Below are 25,683 nucleotides of genomic sequence, written 5' to 3'. Positions count from 1 at the left end.
TATATTTAAAAATTTTATAAATATTTTGGGACATCTAAAAAATGAATACCAAAATAGAACGAAGGGAGTACTATTTAATAATATATTTAGGTTATCAATATTGAAAACAACTAAACTAATAGCATTATAAGCCTAAGAGGTATAATTATATTTGTTGCAAAACCATTTCAAGTACGTTAAAGTACAATTACAGGATTAAATGTATGAAATTTTAATATAAGGTCTTAAATGTAATTAAAATTAAAAAATCGGATATCATTTTTTAGGTCTAATAAGTAAAAATAATCTTGATCTTCAAAAAAATAAAATAAAATAAAATAAAAATAAAAGTAATCTTGAATTTTACAATTTATTATAATTGCACTATATTTTTAGTATTTTGATAACTATAACTTAAAATGAAACTTAGAAATTAATTACACCCCATATTTGAAATTGGAGAAAAAATAAGACACAATTGTAACAATATGCAAAGTTTAGGGTATCCTCACAATGATTAATGCCACCGTATGATTGAAATGCAACATGCAACTTTCATACTATTGTACCCTAAAACAATTAATCAATTTTATAAATTTATTTTTCTAATCTATCAATATATGTTACAATAATTATTTTTAATTGTTAGATTATAAATTTTTAGAAATTAAATTTCATTTGGTTGTATTTTTTAATTCATTATTAATTTATAAACATTACCTACATTTTGGTTATATTTAATATTTTTTTATTTTGTAATAAATTAATTATATCACAAATATCAATGTTCTACTTAACACGAATTTAATTAAAATTTTTAAAGTCATCTTTATTAATTAATAATAATAATATTAATTAATTAAGTAGTCTAGAAAAAACTCAAAAATTTCTAAAAACAGGAAAAGTAAAATGCTTAATATATAGAGTGCCAAGTAAGCATTTTAAAACCTTTTTTTTGCTTCAGGATTATATATAGATAGATAGATTTTGATTATATTAAATCAATCAACAAAACTTTTTTAGTGGTATCTATAATTTTTTTTTATTCGGACACTATTACCAGAGACCGCCTAATTTGTTTAGTGAGAATTAAATATGAGAGCTCTTTCACATGCCCAGCCTATATTACCAACTGAGTCACAACCTATAGATGGTATAAATAAGTATCTGTTGCATAAAATATTTTTATTTTTATAATATATGTAATTAATTATTGTACTATAATGTTGGAACATGTCTTTAACTTTTTTTTTCCCACATTTATGGGTACTGAATTATTATAAAAAAATAACGTAAATCTTTCAAAATAAACAAAAAAGTTATGGAAACACTAATTTAAAAATTTTCAATTTTTAACAGTAAAAGAATGCTATTTTTCTCAAAGACATAATCCCGAAAATATTCAACGTAATACATGATTTTTTTTAAAAGAAAAATAAAGCATTATGAATTTATTTCTTTACTAATTTTATTGCAAGAAATATAGATTAGAAAAGGAAAAAAAAAAAAAAGGATTAATCATTTTTAAGGTGTAAAAATACTTTCGACTTTGTATTTTATTGTAGTTACACTATATTTCAACTAGAAGGTCCAATTTATTTTTGAGACTCCAAAATTGTCTTCCACTATAGATAACTTAATCTGGTTACCATAATGGAATAAGAGTAAAGGTATAAGTGTTGAAAATAGAATTTTATTTATTTATTTTTATAATTACTTTTAATTTATAGTTTGATCACAGTAATCTTTGGAGAAAATATTTCACTTTTGAAATGGAAAGAGAAAGAAGAATATTTCACTTTTACTTTGCTTGAGAGATGAAAGCGTGAAGGGAGGAAAAGATGAATATTCTTTTTTGAATACGGATTAGATTTGGGTATATGTGTAAATGAAAATAGAGATTTTATAAAAATTATTTTTATTTTATTTTTTTAAAATAGTCAAAAATACTTTTTATTTCTAGAATATTCAATAAAATATTACTTTTTATGATTACTACTTACAAGTCAATCCCTTGGTATACTATACAAATCTGCATGAGTTTTTCATTAAATATGTATATATATGTGTGGGAATAAGTAGAAACGTTAAGATTGCCAAAATACTAAATTTATGGATTGATAAAAATATCATTAAGAATTTTAATTTGATTGGTTGAGAAAAAAAAAGATAATTTAATTTTAATTGGTAATATTAATTTTCTTTTTAAATCTAAATCCTATTGAACAAAGTAATGAATTATATTATATACTATATAAGATATATATTAAATATAGTAAGAATATAATATTTTAAAGGATTTTAATTTTAATGGTTGAAAAAGTAAAGGTAACTTATTTTTTTTGATTTGTATATTTATTTTCTATTTAAATCTAAATTCTATTGAATAAACTAAATAAGGTACATATTCTTTAAGGGTTTTAATATGGTAAGGATATAATATTTTTAAGGATTTTAATTTTATTGGTTGGAAAAATAAAAGTAATTTAATTTTAATTAGTATGTTATTTTCTATTTAAATCTAAATTCTATTGAATAAACTAAGTAAGATATATATCAAATATGGTAAGAATATAATATTTTTCAGGATTTTAATTTTATTGGTTCACAAAAGAAAGATATTTTAATTTTGATTAGTGTATTTATTTTCTATATATCTAAATTCTATTGGATAATCTAAATGAGGTATATACCAAATATAATAAGAATATAATATCTTTAAAGATTTTAATTTTATTGGTTGAAATAATAAAAGTAATTTAATTTTGATTGGTTATATTATACTATATTATGTACATATTAAATATGGTAAGAATATTAATATGTTTAATTATTATTTTTCATTTGATTGGTAATAATTAATTCCTGCAAGTAATTATTCTATAAAAGTAAATATAATTTATTATTATTTATTAAAGAATACATTATAAGATTTATGATTTGATATATAATAGAAAATAAAACTATATATATATAAAATTATTATATAACGCGTCATATTAGCAAATCATATAAAACATGGAAAGAAATTTTTTTTCTCAAAAAAGAAACTATAAAATTAATTATATGCTCACAGAATTTAGCAAAAACTAAAAAATAAAAATAAAAATTAAATGATATTTTAAAATAATAATTAATATATTAATTATTTAAAAATAAAATATCTTTCCAAATTTTAATTTTATTGATTGAAAAAATAAATATAGACTAATTTTAATTAATTATATTTATTTTCTATTTAAATCTAAATTCTATTAGAAATTTAAGAAATTATATTATATACTAAATATGATATATATTAAATATGGTAAGAATATAATATTTTTAATGATTTTAATTTTATTTATTAAAAAATAAAGATAATTTAGTTTTAATTGACTATATTATACTATATAAAATACATATGAAATATATATGGTAAGAATATAATTTATTTAATTATTATTTTAGTAAATTTTTAATTTGATTGATTATAATTAAGTTCTATAAAGTAACTTATTCTACAAAATAATAAATATAATTTAGTATTATTTATTAAGGAATATAGCACATAAACAGAATTCTTTTAAAAAAAACCATAAAATTAATTACATACTCATAGAGTTTTACAGAAGGCAAAAAAAAAAAAAAATTGAAATTAGATAATGCTCTAAAAACAATGATTAGTATATTAATTATTAACATATCTAATATTGGTTTTTCGTATTTTAGTAATAAAGATAATTTATAAGATTATATTATATATAAAAATACTAAATTAATTAAATATATTAAATTGTTATAAAAAATTTAAAATTGACTAATAAGTAATTTTATTTCCATGAAAATTTAGTTATCAAATTATAATAATATTTTATATTACAAGTATATTCTTTTCTTAACAAATTATTTAATTATTGAATTTTTTATTTTATTATTTTATAAAATATTTTTTCTATTTTGTGAATAACTTTAGATTTTAGAATTATAAAATATTCATAATATTATAACTTGTAATAAAAAGTAATAGAAAATTTTTATATAAATTAAATTACATTTAGTTGCAATGAGTAAAAATTAACAAGTAAAAACAATGTGCAGTTGGAGAAAACTATAGTGTACATATATATATATATATATATATTAATTTGATTATTAATTTTACTATACATGAAAATTTTAAATACATGAGTTTTTGGCTTTTCTTTCCCTTAGACTAGTGGTTCAACGTTTCTAGAATCTTCAAGATAATGTAAAACAAAGAATAATAACACGTTTGTATTATAAAAAAAATGAAAGTGGTATTTGGTAGGAGGGTCAATTGCGTGAGAGAACCTCCAGATTGTATTATATAGACTGGAAAATTCTCAGTAAGTTTGAACTTTGAAGAAGCCTTTGGCCTTTGCCTTTTCTTCCATGAAGACTTGGAAAAATGGGAAGTCTTTCGATATACACGTGTCACTAATTAATGTCATTCTACGTCATTCCCAGTTTCATACCTCCAAAAATTGACCTTTTCTCCAACATTACATAAATTGTTGGCCTGTCCATTTCCAAATTGGCTACTTTTCTACCGTATCTTTATTAATTATAAAAGATTAATGGAGGAGGTGAAATTGGTACTATTGGTGCAAAATAAGAAACTTCTTGGATTTGAAGGTTGGCAAAGTCCACAAAGAATAGACTATCAACACGCATTTACAGATTTTTCAATTCGTGTTTCAGAACTAATTAAAATAAAAATTATACCGGCAGCAAGAAAATGTATACGTCTGGAAAATAAATTTATTTGAATACTATTTCGGTCTAAGCACAAAATTTATATACAAACCAAATAAAAAAAAAATATGTGTATTTTACTTAAAATGTTACAAGAATTTTACCTGATTATCACTCACAACCCTAGCATGGAAAGCATGCGTACAAATTAAAAAATGAATATGTAAAAATTTTACCTAGAGTTATCATAGATGGAGAATTTATTTAAATAGTATTACGGTCTAAACATAAAGACATGTATACAAATTTAAAAAATAAAGAAATACGTACGTACAAACCCAGGAAAAAATAAATAAGATGATACGTGGGCTTAATTGTATGGGCTCCATGACCATGAGGAAGAAGAAGAAGAAGCAAGAAACTGCCTGCCAAGTAAACGCGTTCCTAATATAGGTAGATGGAGCCGCTGCATACGCGTTACACGGGTAAAAACCCGAAGAGAAGGCCATTATTCTATATATAGACTCCATCCGAACCATTCTTCTCCAATATAACTCAACTCCCTCTATTCACTCTCTCTCACAAAACCCTCTTTTGGTTGTTTTGTCACTTCTTCAACAAATCACTAGCTCACAACAATCTAATACCTTCCAATATCCATGGCTCTTTTCAGATTTCCATTGCTTCTTTTTCTTTCGTCCCTTTTGCTCCGTGTCGCTCTATGCGAGATCGACTGTGAAGAATTGCCGAAGGATGTGTGTGCATTTTCCATCGCAGCATCAGGAAAGAGGTGTTTGTTGGAGACATATGCAAGGGGAGATGGGAAGGTGGAGTATCAGTGCAGAACCTCAGAAGTTATTGTTGAGACAATGGCAGATTATATAGAGACTGATCAATGTGTGAAGGCTTGTGGTGTTGATAGAAACTCTGTTGGTATTTCTTCTGATGCACTTCTTGAGCCTCATTTCACTGCTAAGCTTTGCTCTCCACCTTGTTACCAGAAATGCCCAAACATCATCGATCTTTACTTCAATTTGGCTGCTGGCGAAGGTAACATTTATATCTCTTGTTCATTTCTACTTCTTTCATTTCTTTTTCTTTGAATTTTTTTAAATTAGGGAATTAATAATCAAAATTTGTCATTTAGAGGTTAATAATAATTCTTGAAATTTCATAGTGCATGTGGAATTAAATATTTTTTTTTTTTCAAATTTCACAATCACGAATTTATTTAATTAATTAATTAATTAATTTGAACCCTTACTTATACTGCAATGACTTGACCTGCAATCAAAGAATATGTTCCAAGTCCAAAAATTTGGGAATAGAATCTGACAATTGGAAATGTGTGTGTGTGTGCAGGAGCATTTTTGCCTGATCTGTGCGACGCAGCCAGGACCAATCCCCACCGTTCGTTGATACAGCTAATGAGCTCAGGGGCAGCCCCTGGTCCTATTACCAGTGGTGATTTATCAACACCATCCATTGTTGCTCCTGCTTCGGCTCCCATGTAATAGTTAATGGTTATGATTAAATGTATTGTGGCTTCGATATTATTTTTAATTAATTGCAAATTAGTGTAAATCGCGGATCAGGAATAAGTGATTAGGGAGTTCATCAGAATTAGGATCAATAGGTTAAATTTGAAATTCCATTTATTGGTGAGGTTTGTTGAGGATTTATATTATATTACATTATTTTTATTTACCTTCCATTGAAGTGTGATGTTCATGCTCTCATTTTAATAAGTTATAGACAAACCCACTTCATTTCATCTGTCCTTCCATATCATTTTAACAAGATAATTATTATTTTGCCATTTTTATTTTTTCTTTAATTTATAAATGTTAGGCCAGTAAATAAATATTTACTTCCTATTGCATGAAATAAAGAAAAGTCCGTTTGCATTCTTTTTTGAATCAAGTTTCTTGCGAAGCAAGTGATTGGGATTGGAAAGAAAGTACAGTACAACCTTGCTTTCTTTCCATTTTAACACATTGCTTGATGTAATCTTAAAGTATACATGAATACTATAATTTAATTATTAAACTTTATATAAGAGAATTTATAGGATAAACAAAAATTTTTCATTTTTATTAAATATATTAATTTTTTAAAATCCAATTCATTAAAATTTTATGAAATTTACTAGTGCAAAATTAGGCTTTAAAAAAAGTTAATTTCTTAAAATATAAAGATGCTTTTGGCTTATTAATCTTTTAAAATTTTCTTTTTTGATATTTAAATGGAAAAATTTTTGGAATTAAATGTCTTAAATATAAAACACGTGATAGAAATAGTAAAAATAATAGTTCTTGTAATCAACTTCTGAAACATGTAACGTAAAAAAAGTAACAGGTCGAATGTGTAGATTACAAAGTGACACCTGGGCTGGGCCTAGGCGCTAAGGGGACTCAAGCCGCTTAGGCCCCAATGTTTGGTGCCTATATCCTTCGGCCCACTTCTGATTTTGTTAAAAAGCTAAAATTTTTAGCATTTAAGATAAAATCAAACCATTACCGATCAAATATATATTTTACCAAACATTTTCTCTCTTTTTTTCTCAACTATATGTTCGTTGTGAGGTTAAATCAACTATACACATATTGTTTGCACCAAATATTTTATTTTACTAGCATCGGGTTGGTTTACTAAGGGATAAAGGATAAAGTGCTCTCAGCAAGTATTTGTTTACTCCATCTACGAGAATTAAACTCTCGGCGTTAAAGGAAAAGAGTGCCGAATCATTCATCCCAACACTGATTGATAAATATTTTATTTTTAGTATTCAAAAGATACTGTAAATGAATACTGCTAAACTGACATAGTTTGTGTCTCCCACAATTTTATTAAAATGTCTAAATTTGCTCAGTACATTTTAATTGTTTTGTTTATTGAAGAGGAGAGAAATTTTCTGTTTCTTACTTTAATTATGACAAATCCACAAAAGAAGTGAGGAATGCAAATTTGAAAATGCATGTAAGAAGCCCCATAAAAGTCAAATTTAATTTGGGTACATCCTCTAATTAACATGCATATTGGATAATATGCTCCATCCTTGCATTGTCCCGTCTTTTAATTGATCAAGTAGAATGGAATGTGAAATAGAGTCTCATAACATAAATTCCATATTAAATAATAAACTTCATCCATTGTGATTTAATTTAATTGAATTTCAAATTTATTTAAGCGTATGATTTAATTTAATTTCAATTAGGATGTTTTAATTTAATTTAATTTTAAATGTTACATAATTTAAGTTCATTTATGCATCTCAATTTCATTTAATTTCAAATATGACCAAGTGTGACTTAATCAACCGTGATTTAATTTTAATTTCAATTTAGGTATCTTAATTTAATTTAATTCCAAATATGACTTAATTTTGATATAGTTCAACATTCATAATGGATACTATAGTTATTGTTCACTTCATTGATTAGTTACTTGAGATTCAAATGTTTCTTAAAGAAAATTTAAAAAGAATTGAGATTCAGTACGTTTATTTTCTACCTAACTTCGTGAATTATTATAATTGTATCTCATTTATTATTATTATATATATGTAATACGAAGCCAAAATTTAAAAAGGAGGAGGCAAATAATATAACACACAAGTTAAAGCAGCAAATATTATAATACACAAGTACTTAAAAATAATTATAAAATCAAGGTCCAAATATTGGATATATAAAGCAATTTTTTTTTTTTTTTTTTTTTTTTTTGAAGAGAAAGTGTGCAATTGAACCCTTCTTTAATCAGTGACATCATAGCTAATTGTAGGTCAAGTTATAAATTTGGGATTAATTCTATCCCAACAAAAATTTGGAAAAAAAAACAATTACACTTTGTCTCCAACTATTTTATTTCTATTCAATTGAGTTCAGTTTTAAAGTTTAGGACCAATATTTTTATTTTTTAGTCAACGAAATCCAATTCTTATCTAAACAAAATACATTATTTTTGACATTTTTCAAATATACATTCAAAAAAATGCAAGTGGAAACAAAAATATAAATAAATAAATAAATAACAAAATTGAAATGCAAGAATAAAATGGATAAAATTTGATTTCTGTTATACTCAATTTTTGGGAATCTTTGTGCAAACAAAATGAAAAATTAGTTTCACGCTTTTAAATGATTAAAATACAGAAATTGTAAAAAGTGAAAATTCAAATGTAAAATAATAAAAAATGAAATTTAAGATTAAAAACGATAAACAGTTGATTTTGGGGAACTTCATCGGATTATTGGTATTTTTGTATATTTTGTTTGTTCTTTATTTTGAGAATATAATTGGATATGGTTAAACATATGCAAAAATAGAAAATAAATACGTAGAATTATGATTATCTTTGACTTTTCCTTTCATGGGTAATTGAATGTTTAGAACAACATATTAGAAAATTTTCATTATTTATGTATATTAATTTTGCAACTCTTTCTCTGTCTCCCTCTTTTTTTCTTTTTTTTTTTTTAAATTTAATATTTGAAAATGTAAAAAATAAATTTTTACTTTGTTTAGACAAAAAATAATATTGAATCTTAGTTAGTGTGTAGTGGTCATATTATTTTGTGAAAATCTTTTATTTGCTATATTCTGGAATTTATAAGGGATTAGTTTTGTGTTTCCATAGAATTTATAGTTTTATGTTTCTCTGTGCTCAGATCAGTTTCATTTTGGAACTAATAATTTTAATCTGAAATTTTAAAATCAATTTGGGGTTTGATTAGAAAATCCATGCCTTTGAATTTCCTCGGAATTCTTGAAAATTTTCTTGTGAAATAGAGGATGTTTTCTTAACCAAATTTTAAATAAAATATTTACTTAATTGATTAGAGTTTGCTAATTTTGGATAGTGCCTTTTAGCTTTTCTGAGCTAACAGTTGTAAATTATTAATTAGTTGTGAAAGGTTTGGACTACAGTGCTTGATTTACAATATAATTACCAAAAACAAATCGATATTTGATTGTTTCCTTTCTACCAATTTAGAAATACTCATTTAGATGTTTGCAATAGATCTGATTATTCTTATGCACCATAAATTTTTGCAATGATGTTTTCTTTTGTATTGTTGAGTTGTTAGTCATGAAGATATTATGATGAATGGAGAAGAACAGCGGTAGTGATGCTGGTAGAGATGGAGGTGGTGGCGAAAAAAGCATTAGGAGTGGATATTATGAAGGGAGCAATATTATTGCAACTTGAAGTAATTCTGGATTGTGTTTTGAGTGTTTTCCATATAAATGAACAAAATTCAATTCATTTTTATTTTTTATACGTGAGCACTTTTTTACTGGTCAGTGCGCGTGTAATAAATAAGGTGTATAATATATTAAATCTTTCGCAAAATTAAAATCAAAAATAAAAATAGACCGTAGTATTTTATTCTTAGAAAAAAATAAATAGACTACATCAAACAATTGGAACTTGGTACAATTAATTGACAAAGAATGGACTGATAACATTACATTATTACAAAAGACTTTAATCTGTACCAACCAATCAAACAATTAATTAAAATCAATTTTGCATTTGAAAATAAATACAAACTCGTTAAAAGAATAAAAGTTCCACTCAACGTCGACACAGATCATCAATTGCAAATTAACAACTCTTAACACTTTGGCAAATCAGCCGGTGGCGGCGGCAAGGTAGACCCCGGAGTCGGTCCATTCTTAACAACAAAAGCCGTCGCTAATCCCCAAGGCAAATGCACGTCTAGATGACAATGCATGAACCATACACCTACAAAATCATCCAATTCAAATTGAATATCAGAGAGGTAGTTTGTTAATTACTATAAAGCTATTTAGCTTGGAAATAAATTAGATTTACCTGGATTATTGGCTCTGAATCTTATGACGGCCCATCCTCCGACAGGAACACCGATGGTGTTGCGTTCTTGTGGATTAACAAGATTGAACTTTTTAGGGGAATTTACAGGATCATAATTTCCAAATCCTTGAGCCAATACATGGAAATTAAAACCATGAAGGTGTATTGGATGATTCTCCACCGCAAGCAACGCTGTGTTTTGCAGAACAATCTGGACCGTTGAATTATACTTCAGTACCTTTACGCTTGTTGCTTTAGGTGCAAATAGCAGAGAAGCATTGTTGCTTAAGTTTGTGTTTGTATAATCGAATTTCACCGGTGGTTTATCGGGGAAATTAGGTGTGTAGATTCCGGCGACGTTGAAAAAGAAGGCTTGCAACATCGACAAGCTTGTTGGTTGCTGGAACGAATGGTTGTTCATGCTTGCAGAAAATCGTTGCTGATTTGGACCTTGACACGTGGCGTTCGTTCCACAAGCTTCGAGTCCAAGTCCAACTGTGATAAACATGTGCTCATCAATATGACGTGGCACCGGGACCCAGTGTGGTCCACCAGCTAGACCAGTTAGATTGCTGTAGAATTTATGGGCGGTCGGCGTGTCATTGGTGGCAGGCATTAGTGGCATAATGGGGGTTGCCGCCGTGGAGCCTTCATAAGCTAGGATGGCTCTAGTGGTTGAGTTGTTGAACGGTACCCCAGGAGCACTAGCGTATGGGCTGGCCGCCATGTAGTAAGATCCAACTGGTTGGTCGGCGGTGAGAAGAATGTCGGTCGTCATGCCGGGACCAGTGACAACGACGTCGGTGACGTAAGGAGTAGTGTAGGCAGCATCTACAGCGACAACTGTCATCTTATGATTGGCTATCTTGAAGAAAAGTTGATTATTGAGTGCAGCGTTGATTATTCGTAGAAGATAGGTTTTTCCTTTCTCCACCTTAAGCTTGTATATCTCTGATTTAATTAATTGAATAACAATAAAAATATTATTTCTTAGATACTCAAATCAATTATTAAACTTAATTATTGAACTTAGATTATTAAACTCAATTATTAAACATAAATACGTTAACTTAAACAAATAAATAAAATGAATTGAATTATGTATATACTTACGATTTTGGGAGCAATTGTAGAGATCACCAGGCCTTCCATTAATGGTGTAAGCATCTGAATTTGCAGGTGCGTTTCCGGTAGCAAGTGCTTGGTTTTCCAAGTCGATAACATTAGCATTCCACCACTCTCCTGCAATTATATAAATATATATATATTTTTGTTATATTATACACCCGAAGCATATGTATGTATATATTAAAAGCTATAACGCCGCCCATAAAAAAACGGGTTAAATGGTAAAGTATACTTGATTCATGTAAGAAAAAAGGTATACCTAATAAGATGGGAACTTCTCTATCAGGTTTAGGGAACGGGTAGCGTTGGCCGGACCTTGGACGGATAATGAGCGCTCCGTAGACCGTTGCTCGGAGAGTTGAAACGTGAGCATGCCACCAAAGAGTACCTTCTTGGTTGATGACTTTAAATTTATATGTATATTTATTTCCAGGCATTATTGGACATTGAGTTATCATATTAGGTCCATCTGCCCAGCCACTGAGTTTTTGAAATATTCCATGCCTGTTGTTAATTATCCAACAAAATATAATTAGTTATTCTTCATCTATAATCATAAAAATGTGATATATATTATAAGAATGATTTCTCATCATAATTAGGTTTACCTGTAGTGGTTAGAAAAAAAAAAAAAAAATACATACTCGTATACTTTCTTGATATACTAAAGAATCAGGGACACGTATTCAACTCAGTTGCTATCGTTTTCATGGGAAAAAATGGGAACAACAGTATCTATATATGTCGAAGAAAAGCAAAAATTGAATAGGAAACGAACTTTTACTAGAAAATAAGTTATGGAAAGTTTATATAATAAATTTATTCATTTTGAAAATTTCTTTTGTTTCTCTGGAAAACCTGTCATAAATTAAACAGGATACATATGAACACTTTTTTTCTTTTTACTTAATTTATTATAAAAGTCAAAATTTTCGTAATTGTTATATCCAATTATCAATGTTTTTAATATTAATTAAGGACTATTTACCAATGAATGGTGAGATTATATGGAGACTTATTGTAGACATGAACAATAAGAATGTCGCCTTCTCTAACGCGTATAGTAGGGCCAGGTAAGCTTCCGTTTACCGCCGTTATCACTTGCTCATTGCACAGTTTCCGGCCAGTTAGGTTTTTAACCTGAAAATCAAGAACATTGTTAGAGTCTATATAAGTATATAAATCTTGCTTTGCGCTTCACTAGCTAAGATAACATAAGTAGGGTTTTTGTAAGTAACTTGTTAAGCTAATTATGGAACAAGAAAAGAAGGAAACAAAAAGGAAAATTACTTCGAAAGAATGTTCGACAATTGCAGCAGAAGCCATTGATGAAGCTACAAGTGCTAAAGAAGCACAGGATAGCAAGAACTGAAAAGGAGACATGTCGTTGAAGTGAAAAGAACCAAAGGATAGTTAAGGTGTGTAAGTATTTTTGGGTAAGGCTAAACTCTTAATTGGTTTTGAAATAATTATCGTAAAGCCTGCATGTTATTTATAGGAAGGGTGAGTTGAGAGAGTCGTGAGATTGCGTAATGATATGGCTAAAACTTTTGAGATTAGGGATTTGAATGGAAATTAATGAATGTATTAGCAGAACCTTCGATATCTACCTGCTTAAGTTAGACCATAGAAAATATACATAAAAGAAGGGAGCAAGTCTTAAAAATTTTGGTTGCTCAAGCAAACAAGCTATCTAGCTGTCTAGCTGTTTTCTTTTCTTTTTTCTTTTATATTTTTGAATAAATAAAATTTAACGCAGATATCCATTATTTTAAATTCAATTTTCTTTTTTTTTTGCCAAGATTTTAAATACAATTTTCGAGTAAAACACACTTAAATTCAGTAAATAATAAATGATAAGGACAGTAACTATAATATTAGATTAGCCTCATATTAAAAAGAATATAAGAAGGCTGGTTGTAAAACAAAAAAAAAAAAAAAAAAAATACAATTTTCAATTTCATTACCCTTTTCAATTTGGTATTTCTGCATATAATTATTGTTTACTTGCATATGGGAAGCAAAGTTTTCTTTCTTTCTTTTTTCCGTAGACCCAATCAACAGTTTATATTTTAATTTATACATATGTTTTTCTTTAATCATTTAATGTATTATGTTATTTATAACCCGCTTCAAATTTTATTATTTGAAAATAAAATCCTTATTAGTTAATACTATTTAATTAATAATATAAATAGAGTATAAATTGAAGTTATTTATATCTCATATGAAAAATTAATATATGATGATTCCCATAATCTCTTATTGGATATAATATTTTAACAATATAATAATTCATATTATTGACTATTATTTTTAGTGTATATCCTGGTACGGTTTAAGTCTTTTTTAAAATTAGCATATATTGTAACTGTATTTTGATATTAAAATATTTTTATGTAAAGGAAACATTACGATGTATTTTAAAAATATAATATTTTCTAATAAGAGGACTGAAATCGAAACCGTAACCAAAATTACAATCAAAACACCGAAAAAACGTATCGTAATCATATCAAAAATATAATTTGGTATAGTTATGATTCTTTAGTCCTTCGGTTCTAATTTCTCTAAAAAACAGACTGAAATCAAAGCTGCCCTAACTATAATAATATTATTAATATATCGGTCTTATTTTTTCGTAGACCCAATCAACAGTTGAACGTTACCATTCACCAATACAGGGAACCGTGGGAAAACCTAGTTGGATTTGAATATATGTTTCAGCAGTAGTACTCTATCTTTCTCATAATTTTTTTATCCTATTTCATTTTTCATTTGTCTTAAACAATTATTGTTACCTTTTAAATGAAGATAATTTTTTGAAATTTTTTATTCTAACTTAATCATATTTAATATACATTTCTATCAAATAAAGTTATTATAATTACAAATAAGAATTGGTCTGAACGTATAAAATTCAATCACATAAGAGGTTTAGTGTTTTTGTAAATAGAGAAAATGCTCGCTAAAAAAATTATAGGATGAAAATTTATTTCTTAATTTATTTTACATGCTGAGTGACGAGAAAATGTTGAACCTAGTTAATAAGACGATAAGAAATTATTCGTGTCTTTAACCCTTTGAAAACAATCTTGTGCTTAAAATATCAAAAGTTATAAAAAAATCGTCAAACCAATTTGTGTGTATTAAAATTAAAATTTTTCTTTTTTTTTATTCTTTTGGGAGGTTTCATGTGCCGAAATAATACTGCGAGCATAATATGGGGTAACTCTCCTCTAAACTCATCAACTTATATGTCTTAAAATTAAATTCTCTCTTTGAAGATCTCAATAAGATCTAATTTCATAAACAAATTAATTTGTTTTGCGAGAATATATATATATATATATATATTCTTTGACTCAATTGTATAAAACCCAGGTCAAATTGAACATATGATAAGTATGAGCACAAGAATATTAATCTCATGGTGTTGGTGTTTCTTTCCACCACACCATGAAATAGTCTTCTCCCTCTCCTGCATCCTCCTCTACTTAATACACGGTTTCTTTTCATTATGACTTTCTACATAACGTAGTTCCCAAGTTCATAGTTAAGTTAATAATAAAAACTTGGTTAGGCATTTGACATTTCTTTTCGAATTGAATGAATATGATCTCTGCCTTTTCTTATCTTAAGGAAGCCAAGAAAAAAAAATATGAAAGTAGAAAAGTTCTACATAATTATTGTATAGTAAAAAGTCCATTTTTCTTGTTGAAAATCAGCGAGGAAGATAAAATGAAGCTTTCTGCTGGCGAAAATCATTTTTATTTTGAATTAATAACATAAGTAGGTATTGACATAATCTTGCAATTTAAAGATCACAGCCAATCACAAGATGGAATGTTGTCTTTGACCAATTAAAACCAAGAAATTGCTTTCTGTAGTCAATGTTGATACAAATGGGGAGCAGATAAGTTTTTAAAAATAAAGAATTAAAAGTTTCTATGCGTGTGTCTTATTAAAATACTATGTATGATTATCAATTAATTAGTATAATTACAAATTAGTTAATTTCTGCTGTTCGTTTGTGTTAGGTAGCCGTTGACTAGAATTTTTGGCACTGAATCCTAATATAGATGAGAGTTGGCCACTTGTCTTTGCTTCCAAGCTATACTCTTCTAACGGCTCAGTGAAAGCTTCTATTTACATAAACTCCACAGTCTGTTGCTTCTTTATTGATTCATTTTCCACTGTTAATCAACCAATTCATAAAATATTCCACAATAAATTTTTAAATTTCTCCTCTATATGTCAAATGCCCATTTCTTGTACAATAAACTCATTTATATATATATATATATATATATATATATATATATATATATTTGCCTAGGGTCAGGACTCTTCCCACCTAAAGCTTGCATATGTCCCTAAGAGGATTCCACAGGTATTCTGACATTCTTTTTTTTTAATACGAAACTAATCTCATTTAAGATTTATAATTGTCTCTCTTTACGAGTGTTTTTATAAATCAAATCTCTTACTTTGTAGAAATCATTCATTTAAATATGCCTAACACTTGAGACAGTCTTTATCAATATTTATCCGTTACATATAGTCTTGACAAAATGCAAAAATTAACACTTAAACTGTATATTTATTTATTTATAATAAGAATAAACAAAAAAAAAAATATTATTTTCAGTAATGTGCAAACACCAATTAATAGTACTAATTGTGTTAGAGATAATTCAAGAGGATTAACAAAAATGGAAGAATAAAAATACATATATATGTTTTGGACATGGAAAAGTCTATATGTAGTAAGTATTGTGTCAAAAACCATTAGCTTAAAGAGTTGTCATCAGAAACTAAACTGGTTTTGAAGAGATCAAAATTCAATAGTTAGTAATAATTATTATTGATGGACTTAATGGAAAATAAAAAAGCCAAGAGGTATAAATCATTTAAAAGAAAGGTATATATAAATTATTTGTTCGTTATTTTGGGCAAAGGATAATTAACTTAATTTGTATATATTGTACTAATAAAACTATAAATTAATCAAATAAAATAATACAATTAGAGAATTGTTTAATATTGGTAAACTAAATGGAGTGTGTCTCAAAAGGTTTTATTACCTCATCATTTGTTGATTTTATTCAAATTAAGTGCAAAAGCACAATTAATATTTATAATATTATTACTGACAAGTTAGCTTTCTTAAATTCATGAAAAAAAAAAAAAAAACAGAAGAAAAAGAGGATCCTGCCTTTTTTTGTCTTTTAAGACAAAGTTCAAAATCTAGCTTTACAGAAAGATGGGTTGTTGCCTACCTTTCCAACTTCTTTGTTCAACAATGCATAACTAACTCATAATTATTTATAAATGAACTTCTCAATAAACTAATATATATATATATATATATATATATGCCTAAAGAAATTTTTTGCGTGTCATTAAAGAAATATATATGATTTTATCACATTAATCATGGCATATATTAAATTTCATTAAAGAAAGAGTTTTAGGTTAAAAGACTTCAATTTCATACGCAAATATTTTAATATATATATACTCAGAATTGAATATTTATTTGGGATCGGATTTTATTAGTAGGATATAAATTTTATTATAGGTAGGGTGTGAATTTGAGTGGTTTGGTTTGGAAAACCGAATAACTGAAATTATATATTGGTAACTAATTCAAACCATTTTAGAAGAAAAATCAAACTGCAAATTTTCGATTCGATTATCTGAATAAGCAAAGTTTTTTACTTCATATTAAGTTTTAAATGTTAGCCAAAATCTGAAAATTGAAGGTTGTATAGTTGGTTCAAAACGACACTGACCCAAATTTTAGTTTAGTTCGATTAATCATAATTTTTTTCTTCAAAACTAAACCAAACTGAAAAGCCAAATTTTATTCAAACTAAAAACCGCGTCCAAACAACGTCGGTTCAGTGTGATTTTTGATTTTTGATTTTTTTTTTTTTTTTTAAGTTTGCTCACCCCTAATTATAGGATATGAGAACTCGTCTGTGATATTACTTCAACCACTAAAATTAAAAAATAAAATGAAATAATAAATGAGTAATATTACTTAGTTATCCCCTCACGTATGTATTTGAACAAATCCTATAAGATGGTTAGGTAGATTAGGGATTAGTTTAGAAGAAAATAATGGATCAAGAAGTGTGAAAAATCTATACACGCAAAGCAGGTGACCAATGAGCTTGTCCAATTCAGGCTTTCACTTCTTAGTTTTTATCACATGTCAAAATAACTACTACTTCTCACCCGTTGACAATTCAATATCAGAAGCAAATTCCAATTCGCATTCAAAAAGTGCAGTTTCAACTATGATCTTCCTGTTTATGATTAAGCTTACTGCAAACTCTCATTTACTGACTCAATAATAAGCTTCTTTCAAAGTTATAAATAGATTAAGTTTTACTTCTTGCTTTAGAACTACGTGGCTTTGGTGGTGAAGGGTTAATTTTTTTTATATATAGTATTTTAATAAGTATGCTATTATTAAAAATAATACTAGTTAGTATAAGATTATAATTATAAAAAAAATATTATAATTATTTTTTATAATTCGATTATTAAATATAATTAAATTACTTACATGTCACTACGAATCTATAAATAATTTTTTCCCCTTTCTTATTTTCTTTTACATATTGTAATGATAAGTATAATTGCTTTATATTAGTAAAAAAAATAGTGTATAATCCTTTTAGAACTTTAGCTCACATTTTAACTGAAATTGGATAGATTTGTAATTTTGATTTATGATTGAATATTTGTATTGGTGCCAATGGCAACATGAATTGTTGGAAAATGGATCACGGAGAGCGAAATTGGGCTCCAAAAGAGGCCCAAATTGCATTGCCCCACCAATATTGTCCTTTTTTTTTTTTTTTTTTCTCGTCATCAAATACTAATGTTTAAGGAATAATCAACAACAGTTACAATAATATCAAAACTTAATTAAAAATAATTAATTCGTTTCAAAAAAATTGATTATTATTTATATGAGCCGGAACTTGTATGAGTATATATGAACACCATTGACAGTTAGTACTTTCATCATCAGAACATTATATGAACATTAATGCATTGATACTTTCATAATCATATGTCGCATTAATCATTCTCATATACATAACTCGATCATTTGCATATGAGAGGGGTGTAAACCTAGTTGAACCAACTTAGAACATTATCTTTCGGGTGGAAACTATAGGTTGTATATTTAATTGTTCTTCTATAGGTCTATCATCTATACATTGATCATTATTTATTACATTTTCATTGGCCAAATATATAGATTGCATTTTGAACTTTCAAAAGGTAACCCTACAACACCTCAATTTTACGGGAGATTACTTATAGACCTCTGGTTAATTTTTTTTGCGTTAGTTAAGCACCTCTCCAAGTTAGCAGTTGAGAGCATAGATACAATCGCACAATGAAGCATGAAGGAAATATATTTGTGCGTACGTGAAAAAATCTTGTCAACATGGATTAAACGGTGTCGTTAACAATTTTTCTCCCTTTTTTTTTCTTTAGTTCTATAAAAAAATTCAAATCCAAAAATCTCAAGCCAAAAACTCTTAAATCCTGATCCATTTTGAAATAGAAGCCTCTATCCCCATCTACAATATCACACATATAGTAATTATTTACCACTTAACACATTACATTATTCGTATAATCTAAAATGACTATTCATTCATCACCACATTTTCTCATATATAACTTTAATTATTTCATTAAAACATCTATGTAGAGTTTGAGCATAAATATAATTCATGAAAATTAGTTAATAACTCAAGATTTATGGGTCAATAAGGTTAACCCATCAATTCCCCAAACTTAGAGGATTAAAACCTTATTTTATGCAACTACAAACTATAAACCATCAATTTCTATCCAATAGCCAAAATTTTGTACAAGTCTTACACTCCCTCGGTGCATTTGCATATTAAGAATTTAGTCAATAAAATTTATTTTATTCCTTTTACTTTTAGTTTATTAAAATATTAATAAAAATTTTTCATTTAATGAACAATTACAAAGTTTATTATGGAAAAATAATTATTTAAATATATAAATTTAGAAACTTTGCAAATATTTTGGAATGCCCAAAAAGGAATAACAAGTAAATAAAATGGAACGGAGGGATATGTGTCTTCAACTTATCTAAATCTTTTTATTTTTTTGAAGGATAAAAACCAATCACATTAAGAAAAATAAAAATGAAATACAATCATGAATAAAATCTCATTGTTTGAGACTAACATATCGGTAAAAAGCTCTTGCTAGAGTGTGAATTCCGACATTAACTTGTCTTCTTTGCCATCGAACAGTAATGTCATTTCAACTATTAGAAATTTTCTTACAATTCTCTACAACTAAACCAAACATTAAATTATTGATAGAAGAGGAACATAACTCGTAAAGGACATGTTGACAATCTGTGTGCATCAATAAAATAGAATCATATCACTGTAATCGAAGAAAAAATGTCTTAAACATGTAAACATCAACCTAAAATCAACATATTTTAATTCTAAAAAAATTAAGTTCTCTCATAATATTTATTCAAACTGTAATTTCTTTTAATTTATTTATTTTTCAAACCAATTCAAAAGCTATGAAAAATCATCTCAAATCAAATCAAACCAGAGATAAAATCAAATCAAACCATAAAATTGGATGGTTTATTAGTCCATTGAAAGGAGGAATGAAAAACCAAACCAAAAAAAAAAAAAAAAAAAAAAAGCCTCGGATAATGAGGCTTCATAGCCGAGTATAGACAATGCAATACCCGGTCCATACCAACTCATTCTTTTATAAAGACAACTCGTGTAAAGAATTTGAAAAAAATACAAATCCGTAAGAAACAACTTCTGAAAGTGTTTTATTATTATTATTATTATTATTTATATGAAACGACTCGTTAAATTGTTTTTTTACCTTAAACACAATTAATACTTATAAATTTCTCCTCTTCAATTAGATAATGAAGAGAGAGAATTTTAAGAACGGAAAAAATAATTACCAGTTCAATAAAGGGTATTCAAGTAATTTTAAGAAGACCAGCTTGGTAAATTAAACTGAAAATTTGAATAAAAGTAAAAACTTAGAAACCCCGAAACAGTAGCCCTTTAAATCTATTCAGCTGTCTTCACTCTTTACTCTTTACTCTTTGCTCTTCAATTAATTACCATTAGCAGATGGAAAAGGAAATTAAGGACAAGAAAGCTATCGAAATCGACGGCGTCAACTCGGGGGACGGCGGTGGAGAAGACGGCAGCGGCAGTGGAGATGATTTATTGTTGGCTGTAGGAGAAGGAGGCGGGAGCGGCCAAACATGCAAAGACCGAGTGAAAGGACCTTGGTCCCCTGAAGAGGACGCGATTCTTAGTCGATTAGTAAGTAAATTTGGCGCCAGGAATTGGAGCTTGATTGCGCGAGGAATTTCCGGACGATCTGGAAAATCTTGCCGGCTCCGTTGGTGTAATCAGCTCGACCCGGCTGTTAAGCGCAAGCCTTTTACTGGTATAGCAATCATTCCCCTTTCAGTTTCTATGAGAAAGGCAATGTTAATGCTTTGTTCCTTTGCTCACTGTTTGATCTGTGTGTATTTGAATTAAGGATTAGATGGATTTTTTGGCGTTGGGATTCCTGTTTTTATGAAACACGATTAAGGTAATTTCAAGTTGTTAAGCGTGATAATGCATTTATGTATGTTATTAGGATTTATTGAGGTTGAACTTTTATATTTCATTTGGAAACACCAACGAAGTTTTAATCATAATCCATGACCATATCTTCTGGATATTTACATTTTGGGCTGGTCTGCAAGCAAATAGTCACAATAACTTAAATCCGTCTCTAGGAAATGTGTTACTTGATTTCTGCATAAAATGTGGCAATAGCTTGATGAGAATTTTCAAAGGTTTTTCAAAGTTCTTATTTTGAAATTCTTCTTTTTGTTACCGGATATGACATTGGTTGGCAACATAGCGGTAATCCTCATTGCCTTTTGACCATTGGCATTTGGGACTGTTAAGTCCGTGTTTTTCAGATGGTTCTTTTATCAATTGCTTGTGCTACTGTGCTAGTGCTATTATATGTACACAAGTTTTTGTTAGCAAATCAAATGATAAAAGTATTGTCTATTTCTTTTAGCATCATTTGCTTATATTTGCCACGGAGAATTGTGACATAAGGTGTGTTGCCTCTATCTATATACGATGTGTATAATATGACACTGCATTGGCAATTAGAAGCAAAGAACAAAAATTTGAATCGAAGGTGATTGATTAAGATTTTTGAAGAAATAAATGTTGACAATGGCTTGGGATTACCTGACCAGTTGCAATAATCAAACTGTGCCATGAATCAAAGCCTGTCTAACCCAAAGATCTGCGCAAGTTCTCCGAATTCACTACAGAAAAGGGGCGAAAAAACCTTAGAAGAATAAATAATTATGTCAAGGAAAAGCATTCATACTTACTGTCAAGTATATATAGAGGGTGAGGAATAGTTAATATCCATACAAAACTGAATAGACATAACTTACAGTCTTGCATGCATTGAACTGCCCAATCATGATTGAAGAATGTTTACTTTTTATATGCTTAAAGTTTAAAATTGGAAGTATTTGATCTTTTCCTTTCAAAAGTACTAATTTTCTCTTGATCTGGACATGATTTGTGGGTGTTCTCTTGCAATATTTAGCTTTATGGTAGTCTCGTAGGCATTTATCTTCAATGGTTAGATTTTCCAGCATATTAGTTAAGCTTCCTAATGACTAAAGCTGATGAAGTAAAATCCTTGCAGACGAGGAGGATCGGATCATAGCTGCAGCTCATGCAGTCCATGGAAATAAATGGGCAGTAATTGCAAGACTTCTACCAGGGAGAACAGATAATGCTATAAAGAACCACTGGAATTCCACTCTAAGACGTAGGAGCACTGAACGTGAGAGGTTAAGGTTGGCATCTGGTAATGTGGACCAAGATGCTAACTTGGACAAAACCAAAGCATCATCTGAAGAAACTCTGTCTTGTGGAGATGCAAATTCGTTCAAATCCTTGGAGGGAAAAGATGTAAGCTCTCTGGATAACATGGAAGATCAGTGTGAAGAGAAGGCACCATTAGAGATTCCTTCAAATAATGAAGCAAAAGAATCTTCAACTCTTTTCCGTCCCATGGCACGTGTAAGTGCATTCAATGTTTATCATTCTGTGGACGGTCCTGAAATTGCTTCACCGTGTTCAAGGCCAATTCCGGTGCAAGGACCTTTAGTTCAAGCTTCAACACCAGATGATGGGATTCGCAAATTACTTGATGGGGTTTGCAATGAGCAGTTGGTTCCTCAACGGTGTGGTCATGGCTGCTGTGAGGCCCACAATGGCAAAATACTTCAGAAGTCATTGTTGGGCCCAGAATTTGTTGATTTCTTAGAGCCCCCATCTTTTCCAAGTTTTGAGTTGGCTGCAATAGCCACAGATATAAGCAACCTTGCTTGGATCAAAAGTGGGTTGGAGAATAACACTGTTAGAGTCATGGGCAACACTGCCGGCAGGATAACATCTCATGGATCTCAAATGCAAGTGGGGCATCTTGAAGAAAGCAGAGTAAGTAGTAGTTTCCATTTTGATGAGGGAGATAACAAGTTAATGGGTGTCAAAACAAATGCACTGTGAATATATATTCAGAGCCCTTTTTGTTTCACTAGCTAACATGAGGCCTTTAGATCAAGGTGAACAGTTGCATCTCCATGATGGCAATAACATGGAGCATGATTTAGCTCAAGGCTATGAATTCAACCAGGTATAATTTGATCAAATAGCCTATGACATCCCCTTCAAAAACCTTTGATTGATATTTAAAGTCAGCAATAGAAAGAAGAATAGAAAGGGGCTAAACAGATATTTTTCTGTCACATTTTAGTTGGTTCAAGTTCCTGAAAATTGTCCATGATTCAGTAAGAAGAATGACTGCCCGTTATCTGCAAAGGGTTGCATATATATGGTACGGAGCAATGAATTTTTGATTTCATGGGTTGGAAGATGTTATGTACTATTAACATGGTTGTACTGGACGGTGGTGGATAAATTCAAGAAAGAATGAGTGTAATTCGTTTGAGCTATAAATGGAACAGGGCATATACATATTTCTCAGCTATATTTCTTGAAAAGGTATGGCTAAGTTTTAACAATATCAATCTATCTTTTCTCTCTTTAGTTCAATAAAACTCAAATTAGCTCCTCAACTCATTAAAGTCTTTTGTCAAAAGCATCTGATGTTGGCTAAGCAAAAAGTCAAAATTTTATAGTCAAGGCATCTTAATTTGTTTCTTATTTGTCTCTGTCTTGTGAAAAAGAGTGGCTTTTGCGTAAGGGTAAAGTTATTCCACTTGTGACTTAGAGGTTATGAGTTCAAACCATGGAAACAGCCTCTGGCAAAAGCAGGAGGAAGGCTGCATACATCAACCCTCTTCAGAGCCCGCAAAAGTGGGATTCATTGTGCACTGGACCCTTTTCTCTATCTTTTCTCCCTTAAGTTCAATAAGACTCAAGGTCAGCTCCTCAACCCATTAAAGTCCTTTGTCAAGAGCATCTTGCGTTGGCTGTGCAAATAGTGAAAATTTTATGGGCAAGGCATCTTAATTTATTTTCTTTTGTCTCTGGCTTATGAAAAGAGAACGACTTAAATATAATAGTAAAGTTACTCCACCTGTGACTTGGAAGTCATGAGCTCAAACCACAGAAAGAGCTTCTTTGCAAAATCAGGAGGAAGGCTATATATATCAAAACTCTCTAGAGCCACAAATATCAGATATTTCTTGTACTTGATGTCCGTTTTCTCTAGCTTATGAAAGTCCTGATGTTGAGCATAGCACCCACTTCAAGTCTTTGTACATGCTTCATAATGAACTGTAGCTTCCAAAACAAGTCGAATGGTACATTCTTTAGTTGGTCAGAGGAATTTGGTCTGATTGATGGTTTTAGTGCATGTAAGGTACTATGTCATATAACATACTACTCTAGTTATGAGACCTGCTTTGTTTTAGTTTGATAGTTATCATGGCCACTGCATGATAGTTTAGAGCTTGTAGTTCATTTAGTACTTGTTTGAAACCGAACTTGTCAGTTTTGTAATAATTAAACTTTCATTTTGACTTTAATCGCCTCAATTTGAAAGTTTTGTAATAATTAAACTTTAATTTAAAGTCACTGTCCAAGAAATCAATAAAAGATACAAATGTAGTTCCAACACATTGACACAAGGGTTAAACTATACTCCAAAACTCACCGTTTTCAAACCTTTCCCTCCCTTTTACCGTTCGTTAAATGAAAATTCCAAACTTCTCCCTGTTTATCCTTTTGCTCCTTACCGTGTGCCAACGGTGGATTTTCCACTTCTGCAGCTACTAGCGACGGCGCTAGAGGAGCCTTATCCGATTTTTTTGACTCGGCGGATTTGGCTTCTCTTCTTTTTTAGCTTTTGCAGTGGACTCTGTTTTTGGTTCTTCCTTTTTCTCCTCTTCTTTCTTTTCTTCAGCTTTCTCTTCCTTTTTTTCTCCTTCTGGTTTTGCTCCATCCTCAGGTGGCTTTTCCTCCACTGAAGCCGGAGAAGCCGCTTCTGGTTTTTGTTCTGGCACTGCAACCGGTGGATCCTCATCAATATAATAAACTTTTAAACCCATCTCTCCCTTAATCTGTGAAAATACACTTCTTTTCTCCAACGGATAGTAATCCAAAGCCTCGGATCCAGCTTTAATAAGCCTAGCAATTTAACTTTACCAAGATGGGATTTTCATTCAATGAACGTTAAAGGGGAGGGGAAGATTTTGAAAATTGGGCATTTTGATGTAGCGTTTGGGGTTGGGTTATTCTAACTCTTGAGTGTCAGTGTATGAGACTCAGGTTTGTATCGTTTATTAATTTTTAGACATTAATTTTAAATTAGGGTTCAACTATTACAAAATTTTCAGATTGAAGTATACTGTAAATTAAGGTCAAAATAGGATACAGTATACAATACGTAGAGTTAAATGA

The 25,683-nt window shown here is 29.0% G+C and overlaps 3 protein-coding genes across 3 annotated transcripts; 2 read left to right on the top strand and 1 right to left on the bottom strand.

Annotated features, from left to right (window-relative positions):
* Positions 1-5,217: 5,217 nt before the first annotated feature.
* Positions 5,218-6,384, top strand: LOC105646667 (PAR1 protein). Its single transcript, XM_012232569.4, has 2 exons — positions 5,218-5,727; positions 6,040-6,384. Exons 1-2 carry the CDS (start codon positions 5,337-5,339, stop codon positions 6,189-6,191), a joined length of 543 nt encoding a protein of 180 aa, XP_012087959.1. The 5' UTR covers positions 5,218-5,336; the 3' UTR covers positions 6,192-6,384.
* A 3,649-nt stretch (positions 6,385-10,033) lies between these two features.
* LAC7 (laccase 7) lies at positions 10,034-13,094 on the bottom strand. Its single transcript, XM_012232570.4, has 6 exons — positions 12,938-13,094; positions 12,636-12,787; positions 11,907-12,151; positions 11,633-11,761; positions 10,520-11,470; positions 10,034-10,429 (listed from the first exon to the last, which is right to left on the bottom strand). Exons 1-6 carry the CDS (start codon positions 13,028-13,030, stop codon positions 10,299-10,301), a joined length of 1,701 nt encoding a protein of 566 aa, XP_012087960.1. The 5' UTR covers positions 13,031-13,094; the 3' UTR covers positions 10,034-10,298.
* Positions 13,095-20,769: 7,675 nt separating this feature from the next.
* On the top strand, positions 20,770-24,702 carry MYB1 (myb domain protein 1). The gene is made up of 2 exons (XM_012232571.4): positions 20,770-21,169; positions 22,457-24,702. Exons 1-2 carry the CDS (start codon positions 20,845-20,847, stop codon positions 23,323-23,325), a joined length of 1,194 nt encoding a protein of 397 aa, XP_012087961.1. The 5' UTR covers positions 20,770-20,844; the 3' UTR covers positions 23,326-24,702.
* Positions 24,703-25,683: the final 981 nt, after the last annotated feature.

This window comes from Jatropha curcas, chromosome 2 (genome assembly GCF_041381405.1).
Source record: "Jatropha curcas cultivar XTBG-Jc1 chromosome 2, XTBG_Jcur_1.0, whole genome shotgun sequence".
Taxonomy (NCBI): Eukaryota; Viridiplantae; Streptophyta; class Magnoliopsida; order Malpighiales; family Euphorbiaceae; genus Jatropha; species Jatropha curcas.
Note: the sequence above shows the minus strand (reverse complement) of the source record. Positions and strands in the feature narration are given on the sequence as shown.